Genomic DNA, 24209 nt, shown 5'->3' with positions numbered 1-24209 from the left:
CTAGCCCCAGGTGACAATTACCAGCATGCATCCCTTCCACGGCCCGCCCCCCAGCTTTAAATGACAACCTCTGTAAGGAGGGCTCCTCTAATGACACCATGACCCCCCCCTCACTTACACTCCTGGTTCCAGAATGACCTGGCTTCAGTCCGAGCCTTGGGCGTCCATCTTTCTTTTTCTGCGTGGGAGTCTGTTTTTGGAGACGGCCACTGAAGGCGGCGTAATTTCCTGAGAGCTTTGTGTCAAAATATACGACCCCCCCACGTCTCCACAGAAACAGGATGCCGTGGGCTTTGGACCCACGGCGGGTCGGCCACGTCCTTTTGGTCCAAACCATTGACTGTATATGAGAACTGGACTGAGTGGAGTTACAAACAGGAAGTGACAACACGGCCATTCTTGCTCTAATACTTTTTTAACATCTTCTTGATCGTTTTCTGTAGTTCAACCTATTCAAGTTATAAACTGACCAATCAGATGTCTCAATAAAAGTAGGCGGAGCCTGCTGGCCCCCACGTTCAACAAGATTTTGTGGAACCTGCTTTCAAATCGTTTGAACTTCCAACATGCTCACTCCTGAGTGGTTGCCATAGAAACTCGACTAGATCAATCTGCTCACCGACGACGTCTGGCTCCAACATGGCGGCATCCAAAATGGCGACTGAACTGACATTTTCTGTTCTAATGCTTTGGCATTACCGACTTTAAAACTTAAAAGATACTTAAGAAACACCATATTTTTTGGACAATAAGAGAGCATAACAAAGATAAAAAAACATGTACAAGTCGCACTTTTGGTAGAAATTAATTTAGCAGAACAAGAACGGACATTTCATCTTGAAATGCTAATCGTGTTAACAGAATGAAACCCATAGACTGAATATATGTACGCTGTTATTAATGACCCGATGTTATCTTGTGCTTATCTCTAACTTGTATATTTTTGATAAAATATATTTTTACGGAGAGTAAAATATTGAAAGTTATTTAAGGTTTAAGTTGATTTATTCTGGTTTTTATTCATAATAATGTTAAAAGTTACATTTTTAAAGTTTTAAAAATTTTGTTTTAGTGTGTTCAATAAATGTTTATCCTGTTCGGCCCGCGAACTAAAGTGTGATTTGGATTTTGACACCCCTGATGTAGCATGTTAGCACAACGGACATAATTATTCATATAAAGAACATGCTAACAAGTCACTTTCTATCACTAAATCTGTTGAATTTTTCTTCCTTTGTGTCGCTTCGAAACAATCCCAGCGTCAGACTGAGTGGCCCATTCTTCTTCTTCTTCTTCTTCTTCTTCTTCTTCTTCTTCTTCTTCTTCTTCTTCTTCTTCTTCTTCTTCTGTCAGTAGCAACTATTAATACACCCCTACAGTGCCCTCTAGAGACCGTTGCTATTTATTTTTTGTAAACCACATACAAGTTTCACCTGAGTATAACGCAAGGTTCACACTTTATTATGAAAAATTGGTTATATTTTGAAAATAAACTGCATTTCCTCATGTATCTTGATGTAACTTCCTGCCAGAATTGATCGCTCGTGGCTCGCGCATAAAATAGACTAGACGGCGAAACGATCCGCGGTGCTGTGTGAACCACACCATGGGTTAACAAGGGCGGCGAATGGAAGCGAACCCCATTCCTCGCCGCTTCCGTGTCCAGTGTGAACCAGCCGTAATATTCCTGTTTTGATTCCTAGTTATGTTAAAAAAGTTACTTTTTAAAAATGTAGTTTTAGGTCGTGTCCGAATTCCCCCCCAACCCCTAACCACTAAAAAACGATCTAGTGCCCTGGGTTTTAAAGGTAATTCGGACACGATGTTTGCTACTTTTATTTTGTTTTTCTAAACACCGGATATATTGTCACCAATTTAGCAAAGTGGAATCAATACGAACATTTCACGATGTTTATTCATGACTTCACTGTGTTCTGATGGTGAAAATGTGGATGGTTTATACATCTAAACACGTTTTTTTGTTCGAACGCAATGCATTGTGGTCTTTATTCGCTAATCTAGTGAGCATCAGTGCAAGCTAGTTTTTTGCAAAGACTTCTGGGAAATTTCTAGTGCGCTTGATTTTGGAATTAGTAGATTCGGACAGCACCAGAAAATGCACTACGTTGTGATTGGGGGAATTCGGACACAACCTTAGTGAGTTCATTAAATATTTATCTGTTCGGCCCGTAACCTAACGCCTGGTTCACTCCGGGTGCGGACGCGGCGTGGAACGGAGGCTGCTTCCATTCAACGCGCGGAAGGCTCTTCTTCTTCTTCTTCTATTATTAACAACTATTAATACACACCTACAGTGACCTCTAGAGGTCGTTGATATTTATTTTTTTAAAACCATGTACAAGTCGCACCTGAGTACGAGTCTTATTCTTAGCCAAACTATTCAAAAACTGTGACTTATACTCTGAAAAATACCGAGTGTGTTTGTGTTTTATCTGTCCATAGTCGCCTCACGTCAATCTTTAACTTAAAAAACATCGTCTTCGGTTCATGTTTGCTCTGTCCTCAGAGCTGTTGTGTTAGTGTATGCTAGTAAAAGCAAAAAACAACCAATTCAGAAGACCCAAAACATTCAAAGATGTTTGTTTAAGTTGTTTTTAGCTTTAGCTTGTTTGACTGCCGTTGATAGAAATAGAAATACGATCACAAACCAGCTGTTTAACCTTTGACCCTGTGCGGTTGGATACACTCAACCAAAAACCAACCGATACAGATCTGTTTGTATAAAAATACAATAACTGACTTTAGGGACTTTAGTGGACTCTAGAGATTCAGCTTGTGGTACTTTTTTCAGGTTGTCTTATACGAGAAGTTGGGGCTTGTAAAACATATGGGCGGAGGTTTCAGACCCACCGACGGTCTCGGTGTATGCTGCTCCTCTACGCTGTGAAGTACAGACCGCAGGTTTAGCCCCACCCTGCTCGCAGGCTCGGCTCTGACAGCGTGATTCATGGGCCGGCTTAAGAGCACAGACGCCAGAGAGGAAGGTCTCCTCTGCTGACAAAACTCCCGCCGCTTTAAACGGCGGAGCGGACAGACGTTTGCTGTGGCGGCTTTACGATGGAGGAAGCGGCGCTTCACGACCTGGATTGATAACTAGCTTAAGGTTTAAGTGTGGTTAATGAAAAAGTTTAGTCACATCCTGTGTGAAGTCTTCAAACATTTAGATTCTCTTTTTCTTTGTCATCACATTGAGCAGTTTGTATTTATTACTTAAGATTTTGTGCCTGAAACTCACAAACATAAAATTACTAATTAAAGATTTTACATAAAAAATGTGAAATTAAAAATATATACATTTGAAAATTAATGAAACTTAGAAATAATAATCAAAGGATATTGATAACTTTTTTTTGTCTTTGAATCAGGAAACTACATATTTTAAAAGAGGAAGCCACCAAATGGAAGACCACGCCCACTAGGTTAAGCCCCACCTTCTTTTTAATGGTGTGACACAAAAAAATCCAGAAATGTTATTTATTTTTTTATGCAAGTTTTGTGTTGAGTTTTTAAGTGCGGTACTCATATTAATTTAAATTATTTAAATTTTAAATGATCTTTTATTGTGAAATCCATTTTGATTACTTCCAATTGTTTTAAGACCAATGAGACGATTAATTGTCATATTGGGCTTTATAAATAAAACTGAATTGAATTTTAAGTTGTTTAATTTTCCCTTCACATCTTTCCCAGAATTAACAATCTGGAATTTGAGGTTTAAATAAAAAAAAAAGTATCTATCTCTTCCTATTTAATTATCATCACAATTTACATTTTAACTTTTGCCCCCTTTAGGAATTTAATACAACTTGACGATTCTTGGATCAGATGATGTGTTGAAGTTTGAATAAAAATAAAAAATAGAAGATTTATTTACCTTTTAGTAGTTGATTTATTACCTGACTTGTTTGTTATTAATAGCTTGTCATGGTTAGGATACTATGATGGAGTATTTGGGCCAGTTTGGAAACAAAAAATAGTAAATTATAACTTGAAATCTCATAAATTTATGAAAAAAAAACTCACGAGATTGAAAGCTGTAATTTTACAAGAAAAAAATGTAAATTTGCAATATTTATTCTAATAAAATAACAATATTTAAACTCGTAAATTTACAAAAAAAAACTTGTAGATTTACAAGAGTTAATCTAGTAAACTAACGAGATTTAAAGTAATAAATTTACAAAAAAATGTAAATTAATGAGATACGAAAGCATTAATTTAAGAGAAAAAAAGCTTCACGAACTTTAATCTGGTAATTTAACGAGATTAAATAACATAAATTTACAAAAAACTTGTAAATTTACAAGATTTATTCTCGTAAATGAATGAGATTGTAAATCGTAAATTTACAAGAAAAAAACTTGTAAATTTTGGAGTTTTAATGTTGGAATTTAACAAGATTTAAAGTTGCAATTTTACAAAAAACGTGCAAATGTACAAGATTTAATCTCGTAGATTAACAAGATTTAATCTAGTAAATTAACAAGACTTAAAGTTGTAAATTTACGAGAAAAAACGTGTACATTTACAAGATGTTTTGTAGTATTTTAACTAGATTTAATCTAATATATTAATGAGATGTAAAGTCATACATTTACGAGATAAAAAATGTAAATTTACTAGATTTAATCTCATAACTTTAAAAGATTTAAAGTCTAAAGTCTACTTTTAAATGTACGAGATTTAATTTCTTAAATTAACAAAATTAAAGTGAAAAAAAATTAAATTTACGACTTTAAATGTCATATTTTTATTTTTTTTCTTCTTTTTTTGGTGGCCTTATTATTCCTTCTTAGGATATAACCCCAGGCTTCAGTGTAAAGTTCTCTTTTCACTTTAGGAATGCCTCTGTCGTCCTAAAGAGCGAAGCCTCACGCCGTTCCTCCGTTTTTGAAGTTTGGCGCCTTCGTAGAAGGCGGTGCAGACGTCTAGGAGGACTCATTTGTGTTCGCGTCGTTTGTTGTTTCTGCCCGTCTGGCAGCCGTCTCTCCTCTGGTGATTATCGAACCCGCAGGCGCTCATCACACAATCCAGGCTGTCTCTGTGATACGCTGTGCCTGCTGGCAAAGTCAAGTCTGAACACGACCAAAGCAGGACTTCAGAGGAGGAACCAGTCCAGCCCTCGCACATGGAATACCTCACATTTTCTTGTGGTGTTTTTAAAAACTTGCCTCTGTTTCAAAGTCGATTCCTGTCCTTTTACTTCTTTAAGAAAACAGATTTACCTTGATGTTCTGATTTAACCATTCCTCTCTCCTCTCTCGTTCCAGAGAGCTATTTTCCAATGAAAATCCGAGCTCTGTGCAAGTTCTGTGACCTGGAGCCCACCAGCTGCATGGGAAAGGGAACGTGCGAGGTGGAATGCAACAAGACGGCCATCTGTGAGCATGACGACGACGTGTGCGTCACTATTTGGTAAGTGGTCAGCAGCAGTAATCCTAAATGAAGCCACTGGCTGCGTTGCTCCTTCTTTGACCCTCCCCCACTGGCTGAGCGACATGTCCCTCCCCCTCCCCCTCTGCCACCGAAGTCAAATTCCATAAAAAACACTTTTTTCAAAATTGTGGCTTCTCTATGGGTTTATCTCCATAGCAACCATTTTATTTTTTGGTCGCCTGGGGGTGACGAACAGTTTGATGTAACTTTTAAAAGAATCGGTAAAAGTACATTTTTGGATTTCCTTGGCAACCAAGTTTTTTTTTTGTTAACCACACCCACAGTCCTAATCATATGTTACCTTGTTTCATTCACCTTGAACCAAAGATGGATGTGGTAAATTTTCATATTATTCTAGTAAAAAATGTGCAAATAAAAGATAAATACAACTTTAAATATAAGCTTTAAAAAATCTACAAAAATGTAAACTAACATTTTAGCTTCCCAGTGATGCTCAAGGAGTTAGGTCAAAATCCCTAGAAGGAGTTTAAAATTGTAGCTGGTACTACAGGTTAGTTTTCTTTTTTAGAAAATTCAAGATGGTGGCCCCATTACCAAGGTCAAAGGTCAGGAACATTTTGGTTGGAGTTATTGTCTTAAAGTGAAACTAAGCAAGAAATCTACTTTTTTTCTCTGTTGAACTCTACAGATGGGGCTTTAAAAGTGCTGACTGTTGGCATTTTTTTTATAATTTAAAATAAACGTGTTCAATTCCTGGAATTAAGGTCAAAAACCGTCTGTCTTTGTGGTGCCCCCTACAGGTGGAAACAAGGTATTGAAATTCAATTGAATGATTGGTCAACCAGTTTAAATTACTCGTCATTTCAGAAGTTTTCAAAACAAGATATCTTCAGGTCAACACCTGTGTAAAAACTTTCATAGTTTATCATCAATGTGCACCTCAGACATCAACTTATAAATGTAACTAATCTAAATGCTAATTAAGTAATCCTCACTTTAAAAAATGCTATTTTATTTTAAGTATTTTGGTTCTTTGTTCTCCTCTTTTTCCACAGCAGTCTTGCTCTGCTGTGTTTTGTTATTTTAGTTTAAACTTGTGTTAAATTTCGTGAAAATTCCTTGAATATATATTTTTCACGTGTTTTGGTTTGAAACTATGTTTTTAACCCCGTAAAAGATTTTTTTGACATCCTCCCCCGCTGTGATGTCTTCTTTCATCTTTTCGGGGGAGGAGTCAATTATTCAGCTCAAAATTCGTTTTCAGTTCATTTTTAAGGGGTAACATTTTTTCTTAAAGGTGGAGTAAGAAAGAAGAATTGTGAAAACAATTTGGTCCTTTTGTTCAGTTTATCTTAACATTTTCATCGGGTCTTTAGGCAGCAGGAGGCGTAAAGCCACGCCCACATGTCATGAAATGACGATGGTTCTTTTTCAAATTTCTGCAGAAATAAAAATATTCTTTTCAATGGATGTATTTGGTGTTAAAACCATCTCACCGCGTACAAAATGAGATAAAAATAACATGTAGAGTCAAGTCAAAGCTGCGTTTTCTCTTTCTTCAGGAGGAAGAAAGACGACAACGTCACCATGGAGACGTTGTGCCACAACCCCGCTCATCAGCTCTACGGCCTGACTCTGCAGGATTACAAAAACGGTCAATGCGAGATGACGCCGATTTCCGGCAGGAACTCCGACTTCTTCATCTGTTCCTGCTCGGGGGAGGAGTGCAACCTGAAGGTCTTTTTCCCCTCGAGTGAGTTGTTTGCTATTGCAGAAAAACTGCAAATACATGCTCACCCCAAATTTAGCATGTGACTATATTTACTGGACGAACAGTTGTAGTTCCCCAAACCTTTTTTTCAGGCTAAAAATAGGGACTTCTGGGTAAAAACAGTTTCCTGCTGCAGATGCAAACAAACTAAAAAAGAAACAATAAAGCTGTGAATGCACGAGCGCTGAAGGCTATGGAGCTGTTTTGGAGCCGATATTATTTAAAAAAAACATTTTGAAAAACATATTGATGTTTGGCCAAAAAAAATATAAAATGTACAAAACTCTTTTTCTATTCTAAAATTAACTTTATTATTTACAGCTTCAAATGTTGAGTTTTTTAAGTTTAAAAACTCAAAATTTCAATTTCGAAACCTTTTTTTTCAGTTTCGACTATTTTTTTTTCTCTAATCTGGAAATTTCAGTTTTAAAACTTTGCCCCCATTTTCGGAACGTGAAGATCGTAGTTCTAAGATTCAGTGAATGCACCGGGACTGAAGTTACCACCCTCATCGATTTTGATTGGTCCTTTGTGTTAGCCCCGCCCCTATACACCACAACGGGACCAAGAGTTTTTAAACTGAAATTTTCAGATTTGAAAATAGAAAAAAAAGAGCTGGAAGTGGAATAAAAAAGGTTTGAAATTTAAATTTTGAGTTTTGAAACCTTAAAAAACAGAACATTTGAAGCTGAAAATAATTGTGTTTATTTTAGGATAGCAAAAAATTTTGGACATTTTACTTTTTTTTTTGTCAAACATATTTTTTTAATAAAGGTTTCATTCTGGTTTCAAATATTTATTCTAAATATAGTTATTAGAGTCTGTGAATGTACTGGGACTGAAGTTATCATCCTCTTCGACTTGGATTGGTCCTTTGTCTTAGCCCCGCCCCAACACACCACAATGGGGCCAAACGTTTTGAAACAGAAATTTTCAGACTTGAAAACAAAAACGTTTTTACATTCAAATTTTGAGTTTTTAAACCTAAAAAACAGAACATTTATACCCGAAAATAATTACCTTTTATCCTAGAAGAGTGAAAAGTTTTGGATATTTTACTTTTTTTTGGTCAAACACCAGTATTTTTCTCAAAATGTTTCTTGGTTTCAAATATTTATGGCCCCAATGTAGCTCCATAGACGTCTGGAACCCATATTCCTGAACAATCGTCCTCTCTTTCACAATACGACGACTTAAACTACAGAACTACAGAGAAAAACTCTGCCTGGATCTCCCCTGATTCTCACAGCAAACCCGAAACAGCTGCTCGACTAGAAAAAGCGGGGATCTCTGATATGACTCGACCACTTCCTCTCTGCTCTGACGTCACGTGTGAACGCTAACATGTGTGCGCCGCAGCGCTGTCCAGATACATGATGGCAAACAGGTTTTGGAGACTCCAGTTACAATATTGTCCCTGGAAGGGGTTGTATTTTGACTACAGCATCCCGGCAGTAATAACACTGGAGTACATTTCCGAGCGCCGGCTGTGCACACGCTGCCAAATTGAAAGCGCCTGTGCTGTGCAGACCACGTCATGGAAACGCAGATGTCTCTGAGACTTCGCAGTGTCTAAAGGCAGCATTTGGGTCAGAAGTTTGTCTGTAAAAACCCTTCCAGGTAAAAATCTTTGAACTTTTATTGTTGAAAAGTACCAAAACCTTCAAAAAGGACGAGAATTTCACCACATAATGAAACCATGTGGAGCTAAATGCAGCATCAGACCGACTGTTATCCTTTGGAATCAGCTGACAACAAATTGAGCGAAAGGCTTTTATCCTAAAAATAGAACTGAAAGTTGGTCTGTTTTTTCTTTTGACAGAAGAAAGTTAGCAAACACTTTGCTTGGAGGGTTGGTGTCTTTGTATCTGATGGAACGTGTTCCAACATGTTAGCAGACGCCGTGATGACTCACTTAATCACAGTTTCAGTAAAAAGAGAGACTTCTACTTCTTACTTTGGAGTAAATAAACCTGGTGTTTTATGACACAAAGTGGCTCCATAGTTTTCATGCCACTTTTTTTTTCGTTTGTGTTGGTTGTTTTGCACAAAAAAAAACAAAGCAAAAAAAGTTATTATTTAATTTAAACTGTAATAATTTTTTCTTATCATTTGAAAATGTAAAAATAACAGAACGTAAACAATTATATTGAGATTTCACCAGATATTGCTTTATTCTTATATTTAATTGAAAATCAATTTATCTACCTGAATAGTAAAACTATGAATTCATGTTCTTTTATTTTAGCATGTTTTAGTGTACAGTGTTCCCTTGCTATGACGTTTTTCATCTTTCGTTTTTGCACTTATTCAGTTCAGTTTTACTAATATTTTTAGAATCTTTGATCTCAAGAAAATAAAGTTATATGACACTTAATGTTAGTAAAGAAATACAGTTATGAAAACTTTACAACTAGGAAATAGTAATTTGATGAAACATGTGTTTTTAAAGTAGTAAAGATATGCAACACTTTGCATTTTTAAAGTAGTATTTTTATTCAATACTTTACACTAGTAATGTAGTATAGTTATTCAAAACTTTACACTAGTAATGTAGTATAGTTATTCAAAACTTTACACTAGTAATGTAGTATAGTTATTCAAAACTTTACATTAGTAGATTAGTATAGTTATTCAACACTTAACTCTAGTAATGTAGTATAGGTATTCAACACTTTACATTAGTGATGTAGTACTGTTATTCAAAACTTTACATTTTGAAAGTAGTATTGTTATTCAACATTTTACACCAGTAATGCAGTATAGTTATTAAAAACTTTACATTATGAAAGTAGTATTATTATTAAAAACTTTACATTACGAAAGTAGTATAGTTATTCAACACTTTACATAAGGAGAGTAGTATATATTTATTCGAAACTTTACATTAGTAGATTAGTAAAGTTATTCAACACTTTACACTAGAGATGTAGTATAGTTCTTCCAAACTTTACATTATGAGATTAGTATAATTATTTAACATTTCACGCTAGTAAGTTAGTATAGGTATGCAACACTTAATGCAAGTATTGTAGTCAAATTAACATTTTGTTTTAAAAATATAGTATAATTATGCAAAACTTTACATTTGTAATATAGTATAGCTAGGTAAAACACTTTATTTAAGTATTATAGTACAGTTATCCAACATTTTACATTAGTAAAGTAGTAAAGGTAAACAACACTTTATGTTAGTAAATTAGTAAATGCAACACTTCATATTCCGAAAATAATGAAGTTATGGTATTCTTTACTTTGGGAAAATAGTAAAGTTATTCAACACTTTACTAGAGTAATGTATTAAAGTTATGTAACACTGTACATAAGAGTTATGCATTTTTTTAGATTATTGGAGTAGTTATGTCATATAACACTACGTTTTTAAAGTTAAGCTTGGCTTTACACTAGGAGAGTAGTAAAGTTATGCAACACTTAACATTAATAAAGTCATGGAATGCTTTACTTTGGTAAAGTAGTAAAGTTGCATAGTTTGGTCATTTTATTGCAAAGCTGTTTATCTTCATATCAGAATTATTTAAAATTATGTTAATTACATAAATGATTGAAGAGTCACGATAAATGTAATAAATGTAAATACTGTAACTAAAGATTTAATGTTAAAGAAATAATAGTTCTGTCACTACAAAACCTTTAGAGCTACAATTATGTCCACATCAAATAAACTGCATCCACTGCTGTAGCAGTAGCTTTCTTGGCATTGAGGAGTATTTTTGTCTCCGTAACAACCATTTCTGTGAGCATCTAAAAACATTAAAAATGGGATGTTCCACTAATGTTGAGATAAAATCCATCAGTGTTATTTCACTTGCTGTGTGAAACTACACAGACTCTAATTCAATTATTAAGACCTTTTTAAACCCTAAAGACACAAGTTTAAATTACTCACTGAACCTTTACCTGTTCAGTACAATTCACTGAAAAAGTCCAGTTTTTCCCTAATCTGAGAGCTTCTGTGACAGGTTTGTTGTCAGACTCACTGCAGCTTCACACTCTACAAAAATCAAAACAAGCTATCTGGCGAGGGGCCCTGTGGAGGATGCTAGACATGTGGTTTCCTGTTTAGAAAAGTGAGAGAAACGGAGGGCTTTAGTGGGAAGTGCACGGAATGACTTCTACATTCACCAACGTCTCATGTTTCTACTCTAAGATGAACTCACAACCTGCTTGAAGGATCCTTCTTTGAGGGTTTATGTAAGACAATAATTTAGATTCTTAATACTAAAAAACGGGAAAATGTTTAAACTTAGAACTGTGGTTTCTCCCCTTTGGGTGACATACTTTTTATAGATGCTCCTTTACGACTGCAGCTTCAAAAACCAAACAGTCGTCAGGCGTCCATGTTTGCCAAAACCGACGAGGCTTCCAGACACACCACCTCCTAAATTACAAGCACCGGCCTCCTGCTTCACGGAGACACAATGTGTGGTGAACCGGGTCAGTTCTTGGAGGAATTCTTCAGTTTGTGGTCCAGACACATTTCTTATTCTTATGGACATTCCACAGGGCGGGCCCGGTTCTACAGACATTACTGCTCTCTATAGGAGGATATGTATCTCGTATTTATGAAATACCACGTCGTGTTTCCTCCTCATGGCGAGTGCAGTCCTCCCACATCAGGATCAGATCTGTTCTGATTGGTCAAACCTCTCGTTTAATGTCTCGTTATTCAGTTACTGTTGAGAGGTGAGAACTAATCACAGACGACCATAAAAGATTGTTCTTGAAACTGCTGATACTCATGATTTCTGAGGGTATTCTTAAAGATCTTTCTAAGATTAATCTTGAACAGGAAGTAAAAAAAGCACTCCATCACACACATTATGGTTTGTGTGCGCACAGACTTTTGCTGCCACGATTAGTCGACTAATCGACTATTAAAATAGTCGACGGATGCTCAGTAATCATTCACACTACAGTGATTCTCCGGCTCCTTTCTGTACGTTTTTCTGCACTAAAAACTCAATCAAACTTCCAGCAATTTCAACAATCTTGTGTTAAAACGCTCATCTCATTCAGGACTTTATTTTTGGTGTTTATAAACTTTATAGATTTTAAAATATTGAGCAAAATATGCCCCATAAGAAATGAATGAGAAAGTCTTCAAATTTCAAAATTTCAAGTAGATCAGCAACAAACCTTTAAATATATTCATGATCTATGGTTTCATTTTTTAATGTAAATTTTTTTTTAAATTGGAGTTTAGCTAATATTTTAGCAACATGCTAACGTTTTTGGCTAATTTGTTATCCACTGGGGTTTTTAGACTAAATTGGACTTTAGCTTCTATTTTAGCAACATGCTAACATTTTTGAGTAATTAAGTTAACTGAGGAACTGTTGGCTATTGTGGAGTTTAGCTAGTATTTAAGCATCAAGCTAGCTCTATTTGCTAATTTAGAATCTAATAAGGTTTTTTTGGGCTCATTTGGAGTTTAGCTGATATTTTAGCAACATGCTAACATTTTTGAGTAATTAAGTTAACTGAGGAACTGTTGGCTATTGTGGAGTTTAGCTAGTGTTTAAGCATCAAGCTAGCTTAATTTGCTAATTTAGAATCTAATAAGGTTTTTTGGGCTCAGTTTAGCTGATGTTTTAGCAACATGCTAACATTTTGGACTAATCTAGTCTACTGAGGAATTGTCTGTTTTGGAGTTTAACTAGTATTTAAGCAAATTGCTAGATTTTTTTTTTGGCATCTACTGAGGAATTTTTATGCAAATTTAGAGTTTTGCTCCAACATGCTAACATTTTTGACTAATTTAGTTTACTGAGGAATTTTAGGCTATTGTAGAGTTTAGCTAGTATTAAGGCACTGAGTTAGCTTTTTTTGCTAATTTGGATTCTACTAAGTTTTTTGGGCTAATTTTGAGTCTAGCTAATATTTCATCAACATGCTAACGTTACTGGATGATTTGTCATCTAATTAGGTTTTTTTAGGCTAATTTAAAGTTTAGCTTTTGTTTTAGCAACATGCTAACGTTTTGACTAATTTAGTTTACTGAGGAATTTTTGGCTATATTGGAAATTGGCTAGTATATTAGCTAGTATATTAGCAACGAGCTAGCTTATTTTGCTAATTTGGCATCTGCTAAGGTTTTTTGGGCTAATTTAGAGTTTAGCTAATATTTCATCAACATGCTCTTTAATTTTTTCAAAACTGGCATGTATCAGGGATTTTTAAGCAATTTTACTCCAAATTTGTCAGAAATTTAGGTCAGCTTCAACATTCTATCATAGTTCTTTCATGAAATTTTCATTTTTTTTTTTAGCAAATTTAACATTTTGTAAACAGCTTCTGCATTATCAGCAAATCCCTTCGTAATTAAAGTAAATTGTATCAACATTTTCAGCAAAAAGCTTCAGCATCTTCAGCGAGTACTTTTAACAAAAAGACTAGCATTATCGCAGCTAATGCAACTTTTCTAGTTTTAAGTTAGTTTAAAGTTAATGATAGTTAAGATATGTGCTTTCCATCCACTTTATGTGTGACCTGATTAGTCGACTAATCAGAAAAAATAATAATTAATTCATTTGGGGCAGCCTGAGCACAGACACAAAAAAGTCAGGTTAAAGTCATTAAAGCGATTTCTTTTCTTTGAAAATGCTTCCAAAATCCTCCCAGAAAGAGTCGAGTGATCCCAACAAGCCCAGAACCTTCAGAATTTCCTGGGAGTTTATAAAACTAAATAACGGTTCGGTAATTGAAGGAACCAAAAGACGGATCTCTCCACTGTCATTTAAGTTTTGCAACATAAACACAACAAACATAAATGTGTATCTTTAAGCTGACATGCATGTAAACATACAACTTCACTGCTATGAGAAGCCAGTCTGTGACAGGCTGAATTTAAAGACTCGGCCGTAACCACTGTGATTTAAGGTGGACTAAACATTTACAGGACTTTAGTTCTTCGTTTGTTGTAGATGTCATTTAGCTTTAGGAGCCTCCCACCCCTTTCATGGCGGTTCCTCGGTAAATGTCCGTTCTCAGAGGAACCTCATCAGAAATAAAAACTTCTCATTTTGCAGGAAAACCCCCAAAATAAAGCTGTTTTTCCTTCATTAATGTGACACTTTTTTATTTTGGGTTACATTCTAATCTCTCCCTCAGACAGGAATGCAGCGACACCCACAGAGTTTATAAGTTACAAGCTTTCAGATTAGTTGCATAGCAGCGTCTCTTGTTTTTAGTAAATGTTTGATCCGTCCTGTTTTTCTTGGAGGTCTACTGTAAATATAATTTAAATTCTCAAAGCCTGTCATCTGGTTTTCTTCCTAGAAATCATTAAAAAAGAAATGTTTAACTTTAGTAAATTGTATGAAAATAAGTGTTGCTAATTTGTAGGATATAAAATACTCATAATCACATGTTTATTGTTTTGCTTTGGTGTCTATAAACACAAGAAAAGGAATAAAGTTTTTATGTTGGACAAAAACTCCATCAAGTAACGACATGAATAAAAAAAGATCAACCTCATTAGATCATTAAATATACTTTTAAAAGGCGATAAGAATAGTGTTTTTAACATGTTCTTGTTGCATTCGATTTTGCAACACGTTACTTTGTTAAATAATAAAATTATGCAACACTTTTGTGTTATTAAAATAATACAGTTAAGCAACACTATATAAGTAAAGTCGTAAAGTTTTGTAAAAACGTACGACAGTAAAGTAGTAAATGGTGTATACTTGTATAGTGCTTTTCTACCTTCCTCGAAGGCCCGAAGCACTTAAAGTTAAGCAAAGTAATGTTAGAAAAGTAGTAAAGTTAAGCAGCGCTTTACGTTGGTGAAGTAGTAAAGTTTAGCAACGCTTTACATTAGTAAAGTAGTAATATTTTGTAACAATTTACATTAGTAATGTAGTAAAGTTTAGCATTGCGTTACGTTAGGATAGTTATGCAACACTTTACGTTAGTAAAGTAGTAAACCTAAGCAACGCTTTATGTTAGTAAATTAGTCATATTTTACAACAATTCAAGTTAGTAATGTAGTAAAGTTTAGCAACACTTTATATTAATAAAGTAGTAAAGCTGAGCAATGCTTTACTTTAGTAAATTTGTCATATTTTGCAACAATTTGCGTTTGTAAAGTAGTAATATTTTGTAACAATTTGAGTTAGTAATGTAGTAAAGTTATGCAACACTTTACATTAGTAAAGTAGTAAACCTAAGCAACGCTTTACTTTAGTAAATTAGTCATATTTTGCAACAATTTGCGTTAGTAAAGTAGTAATACTTTGCAACAACTTACATTAGTAATGTAGTAAAGTTTAGCAACACTTTACACAGTAAAGTAGCAATATTTTGTAACAATTTATATTAGTAATGAAGTAAAGTTAAGCAACACTTTACATAGTAAAGTAGCAATATTTTGTAACACTTTACATTAGTAAAGTAGTAAACCTAAGCAACGCTTTATGTTAGTAAAGTAGTAATACTTTGCAACAACTTACATTAGTAATGTAGTAAAGTTATGCAACACTTTACATTAGTAAAGTAGTAAACCTAAGCAACGCTTTATGTTAGTAAAGTAGTAATACTTTGCAACAATTTGAGTCAGTAACGTAGTAAAGTTTAGCAGCGCCTTATGTTTCTGGATACCACTTTTTTGCTATGCTAATGTTAGCTTGGTTGTGAGGGGCTGTAAGCTAGTGGGAGATGAGGGGAAGCGGGGGCGGGGTTGCTCCATGCCAAGGGTTCCTCCCACAACTCAGGGGTGAATTTCTGCCGCTCTGTTGAAACTATGTCCTAGAAAACGACAGTTTTTGTTTACTCTGGCTAAAAAAATCATCATCATAATTTAAAGACGACTGAGATCACTTTTATAAAAAGATGATTGGAGGAATCTGAAGTAATAGTTTCCTGAATGAATCGTTATTTGTGTTTGTGTGTAGACAGGACGGGATTATTGTTCACCCAAACTTATTGACCTCCTTGATTCTTGTGTCCAGATGTATCTCCAGAGGTGGTGGCTGTGGTTCTGGTCAGCCTGCTGCCTCTTCTGTTCATGGCCATCGTTTTCGTCGCCTCCTTCTACTGTTACCGCGTCTTCCGCCAGCACCAAGCGCACCTCCGGTGCAAGAAGTGTCCCCCCCTGGACTGCAGCGACGCCCGCGCCATCATGATCGACGACGAGGGTTCGGACAGCAGCTCCACGCTGGCCAACAACATCAACCACAACACGGAGCTGCTGCCCATCGAGCTGGACGTCCTGGTCGGGAAGGGCCGCTTCGCTGAGGTCTACAAGGCCAAGCTGAAGCAGGGCTCGTCGGTGCGGGAGGAGCAAGGTTTCGAGACGGTCGCCATCAAGATCTTCCCGTACGACGAGTACGCCTCCTGGAAGAACGAGAAGGAGGTTTTCTCGGATGCGGATCTGAGGCATGAAAACGTGCTGCACTTCCTGACGGCGGAGGAAAGGAAAGTGCAGAGACAGTACTGGCTCATCACGGCTTACCTGCCGCTCGGAAACCTCCAGGAGTACCTGGTCCATCACGTCATCAGCTGGCACGACCTTCTGGTGATGGGGAGCTCGCTGTCCTGGGGAGTGGCTCACCTGCACAGCGACCAGACGACCTGCGGCCGGCCCAAGGTGCCCATCGCCCACAGAGACATTAAGAGCTCCAACGTCCTGCTGAAAAAGGACTTGAGCTGCTGCGTCTGCGACTTCGGCCTCGCTCTACGGCTGGACCACTCGCTGTCCGTGGACGAGCTGGCCAACAGCGGACAGGTGAGCCGCTCAGTTCATTAAAAATACGGTTTTACTGGAGATGCACACTGGCTGATGATGTCGTAGGGAAGTGGGCGGGCCTTTTGTTGTAAAAGACTGAGATAAAACTTACCATTGAGGTGATACAATCAACTCAATTGGAAAATCCTCCATAACTAACCAGTGGGCGGGGCTAAAGAGGTAGTTACACGTCAAATTTTGACTCTGTAGCTACAGTCATTTTAGAGATTTAGACATAATTGTGGGGATATCTATGGGCCAAACGATATGAGTCTATTCAACACTCATTAAGGAAGTATTGCTTGAGTTAATATGTTGAGGCATTGACGACCACACCCCTCTAATAGTATTTTAAAAAAAATAAGGAATTGCACAAAATGATGAGCAGCATTGAGTTTGTGGTCGTCCAAATATGGTGCTTAGGTGGCGAATTGAACCGCGATTCTTACTTTTTAATGTAATTTTTATTGCTATGTGTATTTCTATTTACTGGACGCAACTTGGGCAGAATCTCCATAGCAACCATATTACTTTTTTGGTCGCCTGGGGAGACGAAAAGATCTTTGTAGTTTTTAGAAAAATTAGGAAAAGTACATTTTTGAAATTCCCAAACTGAGGTTTTAGTATTTTAACACGCCCACATTCCTAGTTTAGTCATTTTGTAAGTTATATAATTTCATTCAGTCAAAGCCAACAATCCACGTATTACAATTTCACAATAATACGGTTAAAAAATCTGTGAATAACACAGGAACGCCATTTTTATGAGCTTGCTATGCTAGCAATGTTCAAAATCAACTAAATGTTTGTGTTTAGTTACATTTCTGTTTTTGTTTTACATTTTTTGACCCCTATAAGAGATTTATTTTTATTTTTTCTGCATTTTTTCTCGCTGTGATGTCATCTTTTTTTTTTGACGGGGTGGGAGTCACCTGGTACTAAACGTGTGCACTTGACCAATTCATGAAACAAACACTTTTTTCTAAATAGTGGCTTTTCTGTTGGTTTTTCTCCATAGCAACCTTTTTATTTTTTGTTCGCCTGGGGGAGGCGAACAGATCTATGTACATTTTAGAAAAATTGGCAAAAGTAAATGTTTGGATTTCCCTAGCAACAGAGCTTTTTTTTGTTAAACATGCCCACATTCCTAGTATAGTTTCGTATGTTATATCATTTCGTTCAGCTTAAGCCAACAATTAGAATTTCACAATATTACGGTAAAAAATATGCGAGCATCATGGGAACGCTACTTTTATTAGCTCGCTATGCTAACTATGTTCAAAGACGACAACATTTTTGTGTTTTGTGAACATTTCAGTTTTATTTTTAACTCCCATAAGTGATTCATTTTTATTTATTTTTTTGTTTTTCTCACTTTTAAGTAATCTTTTTTCAAAATTTAAAGGGGGTGGGGTTTTATCATTTTTAACTTTCTATTTCTTTCATGAAAAGTGTCTAAAATGTTGTAGTTTTGGTGGCGAGGTGTCCTCACGGCGCCGCTCTGTCTTCCTCCTCCCAGGTGGGGACGGCCCGGTACATGGCCCCCGAGGTGCTGGAGTCCAGAATCAACCTGGAGAACATCGAGTCCTTCAAACAAGCCGATGTTTACTCCATGGCTCTGGTTCTGTGGGAGATCATCTCCAGATGCAGCGCCATCGGAGGTAAGGCGGCGGCGGCGGGGGCGGGCTCAGCGGGAGGGGCACGTCCGGGCAAAAACCGGAAAAACGCTTTAATTTACGACAGCGTGATGTCATGAGAAAAAAATGAAACGGTTGCATCATCCAAATTTAGCTTCATGCTCCAACTGAGTTAATGCTTACAGTGTGTGAAACCACAAGGAATTATGGGATATTATTATAATGGAGCCCCAAAACAAACTTGCATGAAGAGGATTTAATGCTGAACAGACTCTTCTCTGGGTGGATGCGTTTACATTCCCACGCTGTCGTAGAGCATCACCTGCAGACGTCACCCTCAGGAAGTTTATGAATCCATAAACGCCGTTCCCTTCCTGCACGTCTCTCCTGTTTGTGGAGCACGCCGCGTAAACACGCCGCAGCGCCCGGGAAGGCGATCTGCAGCGTCTCCGAGGGAGAAGAAGGATCTGATTCAAAGGCTTTGGCAGCAGAGAAAGAGCTGCTGCCAAATCGTTTCCCAACACGGATTCCCGACATCCAAACCTTCACCAAAATATTTGCAGCTTTAATGCGTCCGGGGAGCTCAAACCGACCTGTGATGGAGGCTAAACGACAGCGAGGCTCATTTATCCGAGAGGGACGCTTAATGTTGTCAGAGAAGAGATCAGAAGTTTGATTCGTTTTTAGTGCGTTATGGCTTGAAATGTTCATTTTTTTACGCTTTCTTAACTTAAATATTCTAAAAACGTTTGCTTGAAGTGTGATTTCTCCTGCTGCTCTCTGCAATCGTGGTGTCAATACGTTCTGCTTATTCAGGACATTCATGCTTGTACTTTTAGTAATTATATATTTTACGAGTTTTAAGGGAAATTCTTCAAATCCTTTGAGAACTTTTAAAAACGTAAACAATCTTGTTATTAAAGCGTTCGGCTCATTCAGAACATACGTACTATTAGTATTGATATATTTTACAGGTTTAAAGATTTGACGTAATTGAAGCGATTTTTCAGCCCCACTAAAAATAAATGTGAAATTCTTCAAATCATTTAAAAACTTTAATGCACTTTTGAAACTTAAGCAAGTTTGGTATCAAAACATGTTCAGGATGTTCATGTTTGTACTATTAGTATTCATATATTTTACAATTTTTTTAAGATTTTACGCAATTTTTGCCATTTTCAGCCCCATTGAAAATGAATGTGAAACTCTTCAAATCCTTCAAAAATATTAGTTCACCTTTGAAGCTCAAGTGATCTCGGTATCAACATGTTCAGAACGTTCCAGCTTCTGCTTTTGGTATTCATACCTTTTACGCATTTTACATTTGTACGCTTTTTTTAAAGATATAATTGAACTTCTTTGAGTGACATTCCTACCGTTTACGCATTTTCAAAATTTTAAAGATTTAAAAAAAAATCTCTTCAAATCGTTTGTAAGATTTGAAAAATTGGTATCAAAACCTTCAGAACAGTCATGCTCGTACTTTTAGTGTTGATATATTTTACGATTTTTAAGATTTTACGTAATTTGTGTCATTTTTCAGCCCCATTGAAAATGAAAATGAAATTCTTCAAATCCTTCAAAAACTTTGTGCACTTTTGAAACTTAAGCAGTTTTGATGTCTAAACATTCAGCAAGTTCAGGACATTCCTGATTATTCTTTTAGTATTGTTACCTTTTATGCGTTTTAAATTTTACGCATTTTTTAAAAATATAATTCAAATTTTTGTGCACTTTCTGCATCACACAAGTTTGGTATCAAAACGTTCAGAACATTCACGTTTGTACTTTTGGTTTGCTAACGTTTTACGCATTCTTACATTTTTACGTAATTTTTTTAAATTACGTAGAATTCTTTGTTTACTTCATGCAAATTCTGAAAGTTTGGTATTAAAACGGTCAGCACGTTCATGCTCCTACTTTTAGTATTGATATATTTTACAATTTTTACGATTTTAGGCAAATTTTGTGATTTTTCAAGATTTACAAATCAAATTCTTTGTACAATTTCTGCAAATAAGGAAAGTTTAGTGTTAAAACGTCCAGCACATTCAGGACATTCATGCTAGTAAAACGTTTAAAAGCATCTTTAGTGAGCACATTTAGCTAAAAGCATTCACGCTAGCACCAACGCAGGTGATGTAACTTTACTAGTTTAGTATTTAGTACTTCCTGCACCTCATTCTCAGCGTCAATAATCTTCATTTCTTCAGGGAATCATTTCTATCTAATCAGGAATAACTCCTGAAGTATTTTTGGGTTTTATGCCTTTAACTTTTATAACTCCTGAATTCTAACCCTATTATAGATGTTTTTTTACACCGTCAGCATAAATGTTGATTTGAATATACATAAAAGCAGAAAATGCTTCATGAAATGGATGAATTGACACGTCCTCCACCTTTGATGAATCCTAAAGGATCAATACGAGGTAAAAAGTTCTCATTTGTGTCGTTTGTTTTGTTTCTGCAGTTGCGTCTGTTTTTCCTCTTTACTCAAAGTTTTTTGCTCACAGAGTTTTTTTTTTTCTTTATGAGGTAAAAACAACATTTCCAGCGACCTTCGGCCCCTCTTCCTCCTGGAGGGGAAACGCTTTATGTCCTGTTTTGCTCCCAGCTCTGTGCTCCAAAGTCCCTCTCCCGTCATTCTTGATCTATCTCCAAAGCGTTCCCAGTGGACGTTTTATCATGACGGTGTCAGAATAAATGTAAAAAACAGTCGTTTTCGAGGACATACGTATCTGCAGAGCTGCAGGAGTTCATTAGAAATCTCCAAATTGCGTAACCCCGCCCCCATTTCCCATCATCGGTCTGTTCTCACTAATACTGTGAATTTAGGTATCGATCCAATACCAAGTAAGTACAGGACCAGGATCACCGATATTCATACTTTTTCTTAGGATGTTGATTTAAAATGCACATTTTTTGTCCTTTAAGTGTGAGTAAATAAACTGAGACTTTTGGAAAATAAAATATTTGTTAACGAATGATAACAATCTGAACTGAATATACATCGACTATAGATCATGTGTTAGTGATGACATAATACAATAATAATGAGAAGAAGGAAACAGTAACTAGTGCAAAAATAAATAAAAACACCACAAATATATTTTTAAATAAAGTTAGTAATAAAAAGTAAACACTGTAATAAAGTTCAAGTAAGTTTGATTAGTTTGTTCTCTAGTTTAACATTTGGCCCCTCCCCTTTTGGAGCGGTGAGCTGTCGTTCAACCTTCTTACTGTACAAAGTACCAAAAGTATTGATCTTATCTCACTAGTATTGTTATTTTACTTTGGGATCAATACTGTCGATACTCATTGATCTGCCCACCTCTAGTTTACACGTTTTCCCACTAGCTTACAGCTCCTTACGACCATAAACAACATTAGCGCTGCAACAAAAACGAGCAATATCGGAGATTCCAGCTCAGACCAGGAAAACAGACGTTCACGGATCTATTTGTCTGCTCGTAGTGTGGAGCTTGTGGCGTATTTATGTCACAAAGATTTTTCAGACAGAATTTTCTGGTCTGATTCACAACAATTTGCAACTAGAACATGACAAATACACCAGTTTTTTTAGAGTTTTTTAACATTTATGAGTCATTTTTCTTCTGAAAGAGAACAAATGTAATAAGAAATCCTTTTGTTTTTGCATTTCCGAGTATTTCTCCTTTTAAATCGCTCAGACTGTCCCAGACAGACTCTGTTACATCACAACCGCTCTGATGCTCATTCTAAGATTCTGCCGTTTCCTGTCACTTTCTGCGTCTTTTCCCTCATATTTGTCTTTTTCCATTGGACAGCTGTCCAGAGGACAGTCCGGAGTGGATTTCCCGGAGAGGGGAACCCCGCCCCTCCTCCCGACTGAAAATAGAAGCCTCTCTGCTGCTGTGTTAACGTTTGTTGAGACAAAAACACCAAACGGTGAATCGTCCGTCACCCTCAGAGGAAGCTTCCTAAGCCGTCCATATGAGGGAAAGACGAGTTTTTCCTGCGTGTTGTTGCAGAGATCAGTGAGTCACGCGTGACTCTGAGGCCCCCGGTGTATCACCGGCATGACTGGGCCGGGTCTGGTCGACCTGACGGGGTCACACGGTTCCCCCGCGAGCCGACGGAGCCGTGAGACTTTCACCCGCACAGAGACCGATCGGAGGACTTTTTCTCTCTCTGTATAATTTAGCCTGCCGGATTTAGGGCTTGGAAAGGCTCCGGTGGCGTTCCTCGGCCGGGTGGGGCGGGATAATAGCGGAGCGGTGTTGAATGTGGAGCTGCAGAGGGAAGAAATGCCTGCGTACCCCCAGAGGGGAGCTGGGGGCAGCTGCTCTCCAGATGTCAGACCATCAGTTCCTCCACAGCCAGACGTGCGGTATGTAGAGACGTCTGCCAGCCTTCTCCGGGGAGGTTTCCTGGTCCGGGGACGGCAGTCACCTGATGGGCCCCCGGCGTGGTTGATGGGCGTCTTTAACAGGTGGTAAAGAGCGGCATAAGCACGGTTAATGGCGGGGTTAGCGACTGCCATATGTCCTAAAGTAAGCGCCGCTAATGTGTAATAAACGTGCATACATCTGTACTGCATGACTTTCACAACACAAAACAAGTGTCAGCCACCGCAGGCTAATGAACACCAGCTGGGGGGATCAGCCAAGCCTCCAGACTCAGACGATGCTCCAGTGATCGCGTTAGCACACTTTCTGCTAAATTTATGAGGAAAAATGTTCAAGAAAAAAATGTAAAAATGGAATTCAGCTCTGGCTGTTTTTGCTTGTTTGGTCCAAACTTCCCTTATGGGCGAAAACGGGATGAAAAACGGTCAAACCTGTTCGGAGGACGCAGGTGGGTCTTAGGAAAAATCAAGGTTGTAGATCAGAGGTGTCAAAGTCAAAATCTATAACACACCTTGGGTGAGCCTAAAAAACAAACACAAGAAATGCTTAAGTTAGCCAAAACAGCTAGCTTTTAAATGTTAGCCTAACTCCAAAACAGGCAAAAAAAACTTAAAAAAAGCCTAAATTAGCTAAAACAGCTAGCATGTAGCTGATATGTTAGCTTAACTTAGCCAGAACAGTTAGCATGTCAATAAATTATTAACTAAAAACCAAAATAGCCTAAAAAGCTTTTTTAAAAAGCCTAAATTACCCAAAACAGTTAGCATGTAGCTGAAATATTAGCTAAGCACCAAAACAGCCTTAAAAACTTTTTAAAGAGCATAAATTTGCTAAAACAGCTAGCATGCAACTGAAATGCTTGCTAAACTCCAAAACAGCCTAATAATGCAAAATTAGCCAAAAAGCTAGCAGAATTCTAATTTAAAACTTTAAAACTGTAACTTTTTAACATAAATATGAATGATAAAAATGCAGGAATATTATTCCAGAATAAATCAACTTAAACCTTAAATAACTTTCAATATTTTACTCTCCATAAAAATATATTTTGTCAAAATTATACAAGTAGGAAATAAGTGCAAGATAACATCAAGACATTAATAACAATAGAATTACCTGGAGGGCCGAATCCGGCCCCCGGGCCTCGACTTTGACACGTGCCTTACAACATGCATTGAATAGTTGCATGTTTGGTACATTGAGCTTGAAAAACGGAGTTAAAAACTTCCATAGCAACATGTGAAT

General features: G+C 36.9%; 1 protein-coding gene and 1 long non-coding RNA gene across 2 annotated transcripts in view; one reads left to right on the top strand and one right to left on the bottom strand.

The window, feature by feature from the left end:
- Nucleotides 1-5291: 5291 nt before the first annotated feature.
- tgfbr2b (transforming growth factor beta receptor 2b) overlaps nucleotides 5292-24209 on the top strand; it is a gene marked incomplete at its 5' end in the record, with an annotated part of 23428 nt that continues 4510 nt past the window's right edge. Inside the window, 4 exon segments of the mRNA XM_024298564.2 lie at nucleotides 5292-5436; nucleotides 6981-7171; nucleotides 16162-16937; nucleotides 18457-18598. Coding sequence (XP_024154332.1) covers nucleotides 5292-5436; nucleotides 6981-7171; nucleotides 16162-16937; nucleotides 18457-18598 — 1254 coding nt within the window.
- Nucleotides 18285-24209, bottom strand: part of LOC112162681 — a 7729-nt gene continuing 1804 nt past the window's right edge. The window contains exon 2 of the long non-coding RNA XR_004948693.1: nucleotides 18285-23486. This is a non-coding gene — a long non-coding RNA (uncharacterized LOC112162681). The remainder of the gene's footprint in view (nucleotides 23487-24209) is intronic.

The sequence above is a fragment of the Oryzias melastigma genome, linkage group LG11, assembly GCF_002922805.2.
Source record: "Oryzias melastigma strain HK-1 linkage group LG11, ASM292280v2, whole genome shotgun sequence".
Classification (NCBI taxonomy): Eukaryota; Metazoa; Chordata; class Actinopteri; order Beloniformes; family Adrianichthyidae; genus Oryzias; species Oryzias melastigma.
The sequence above is the reverse complement of the archived record's forward strand: the minus strand, read 5'-3'. Positions and strand labels throughout refer to the sequence as shown.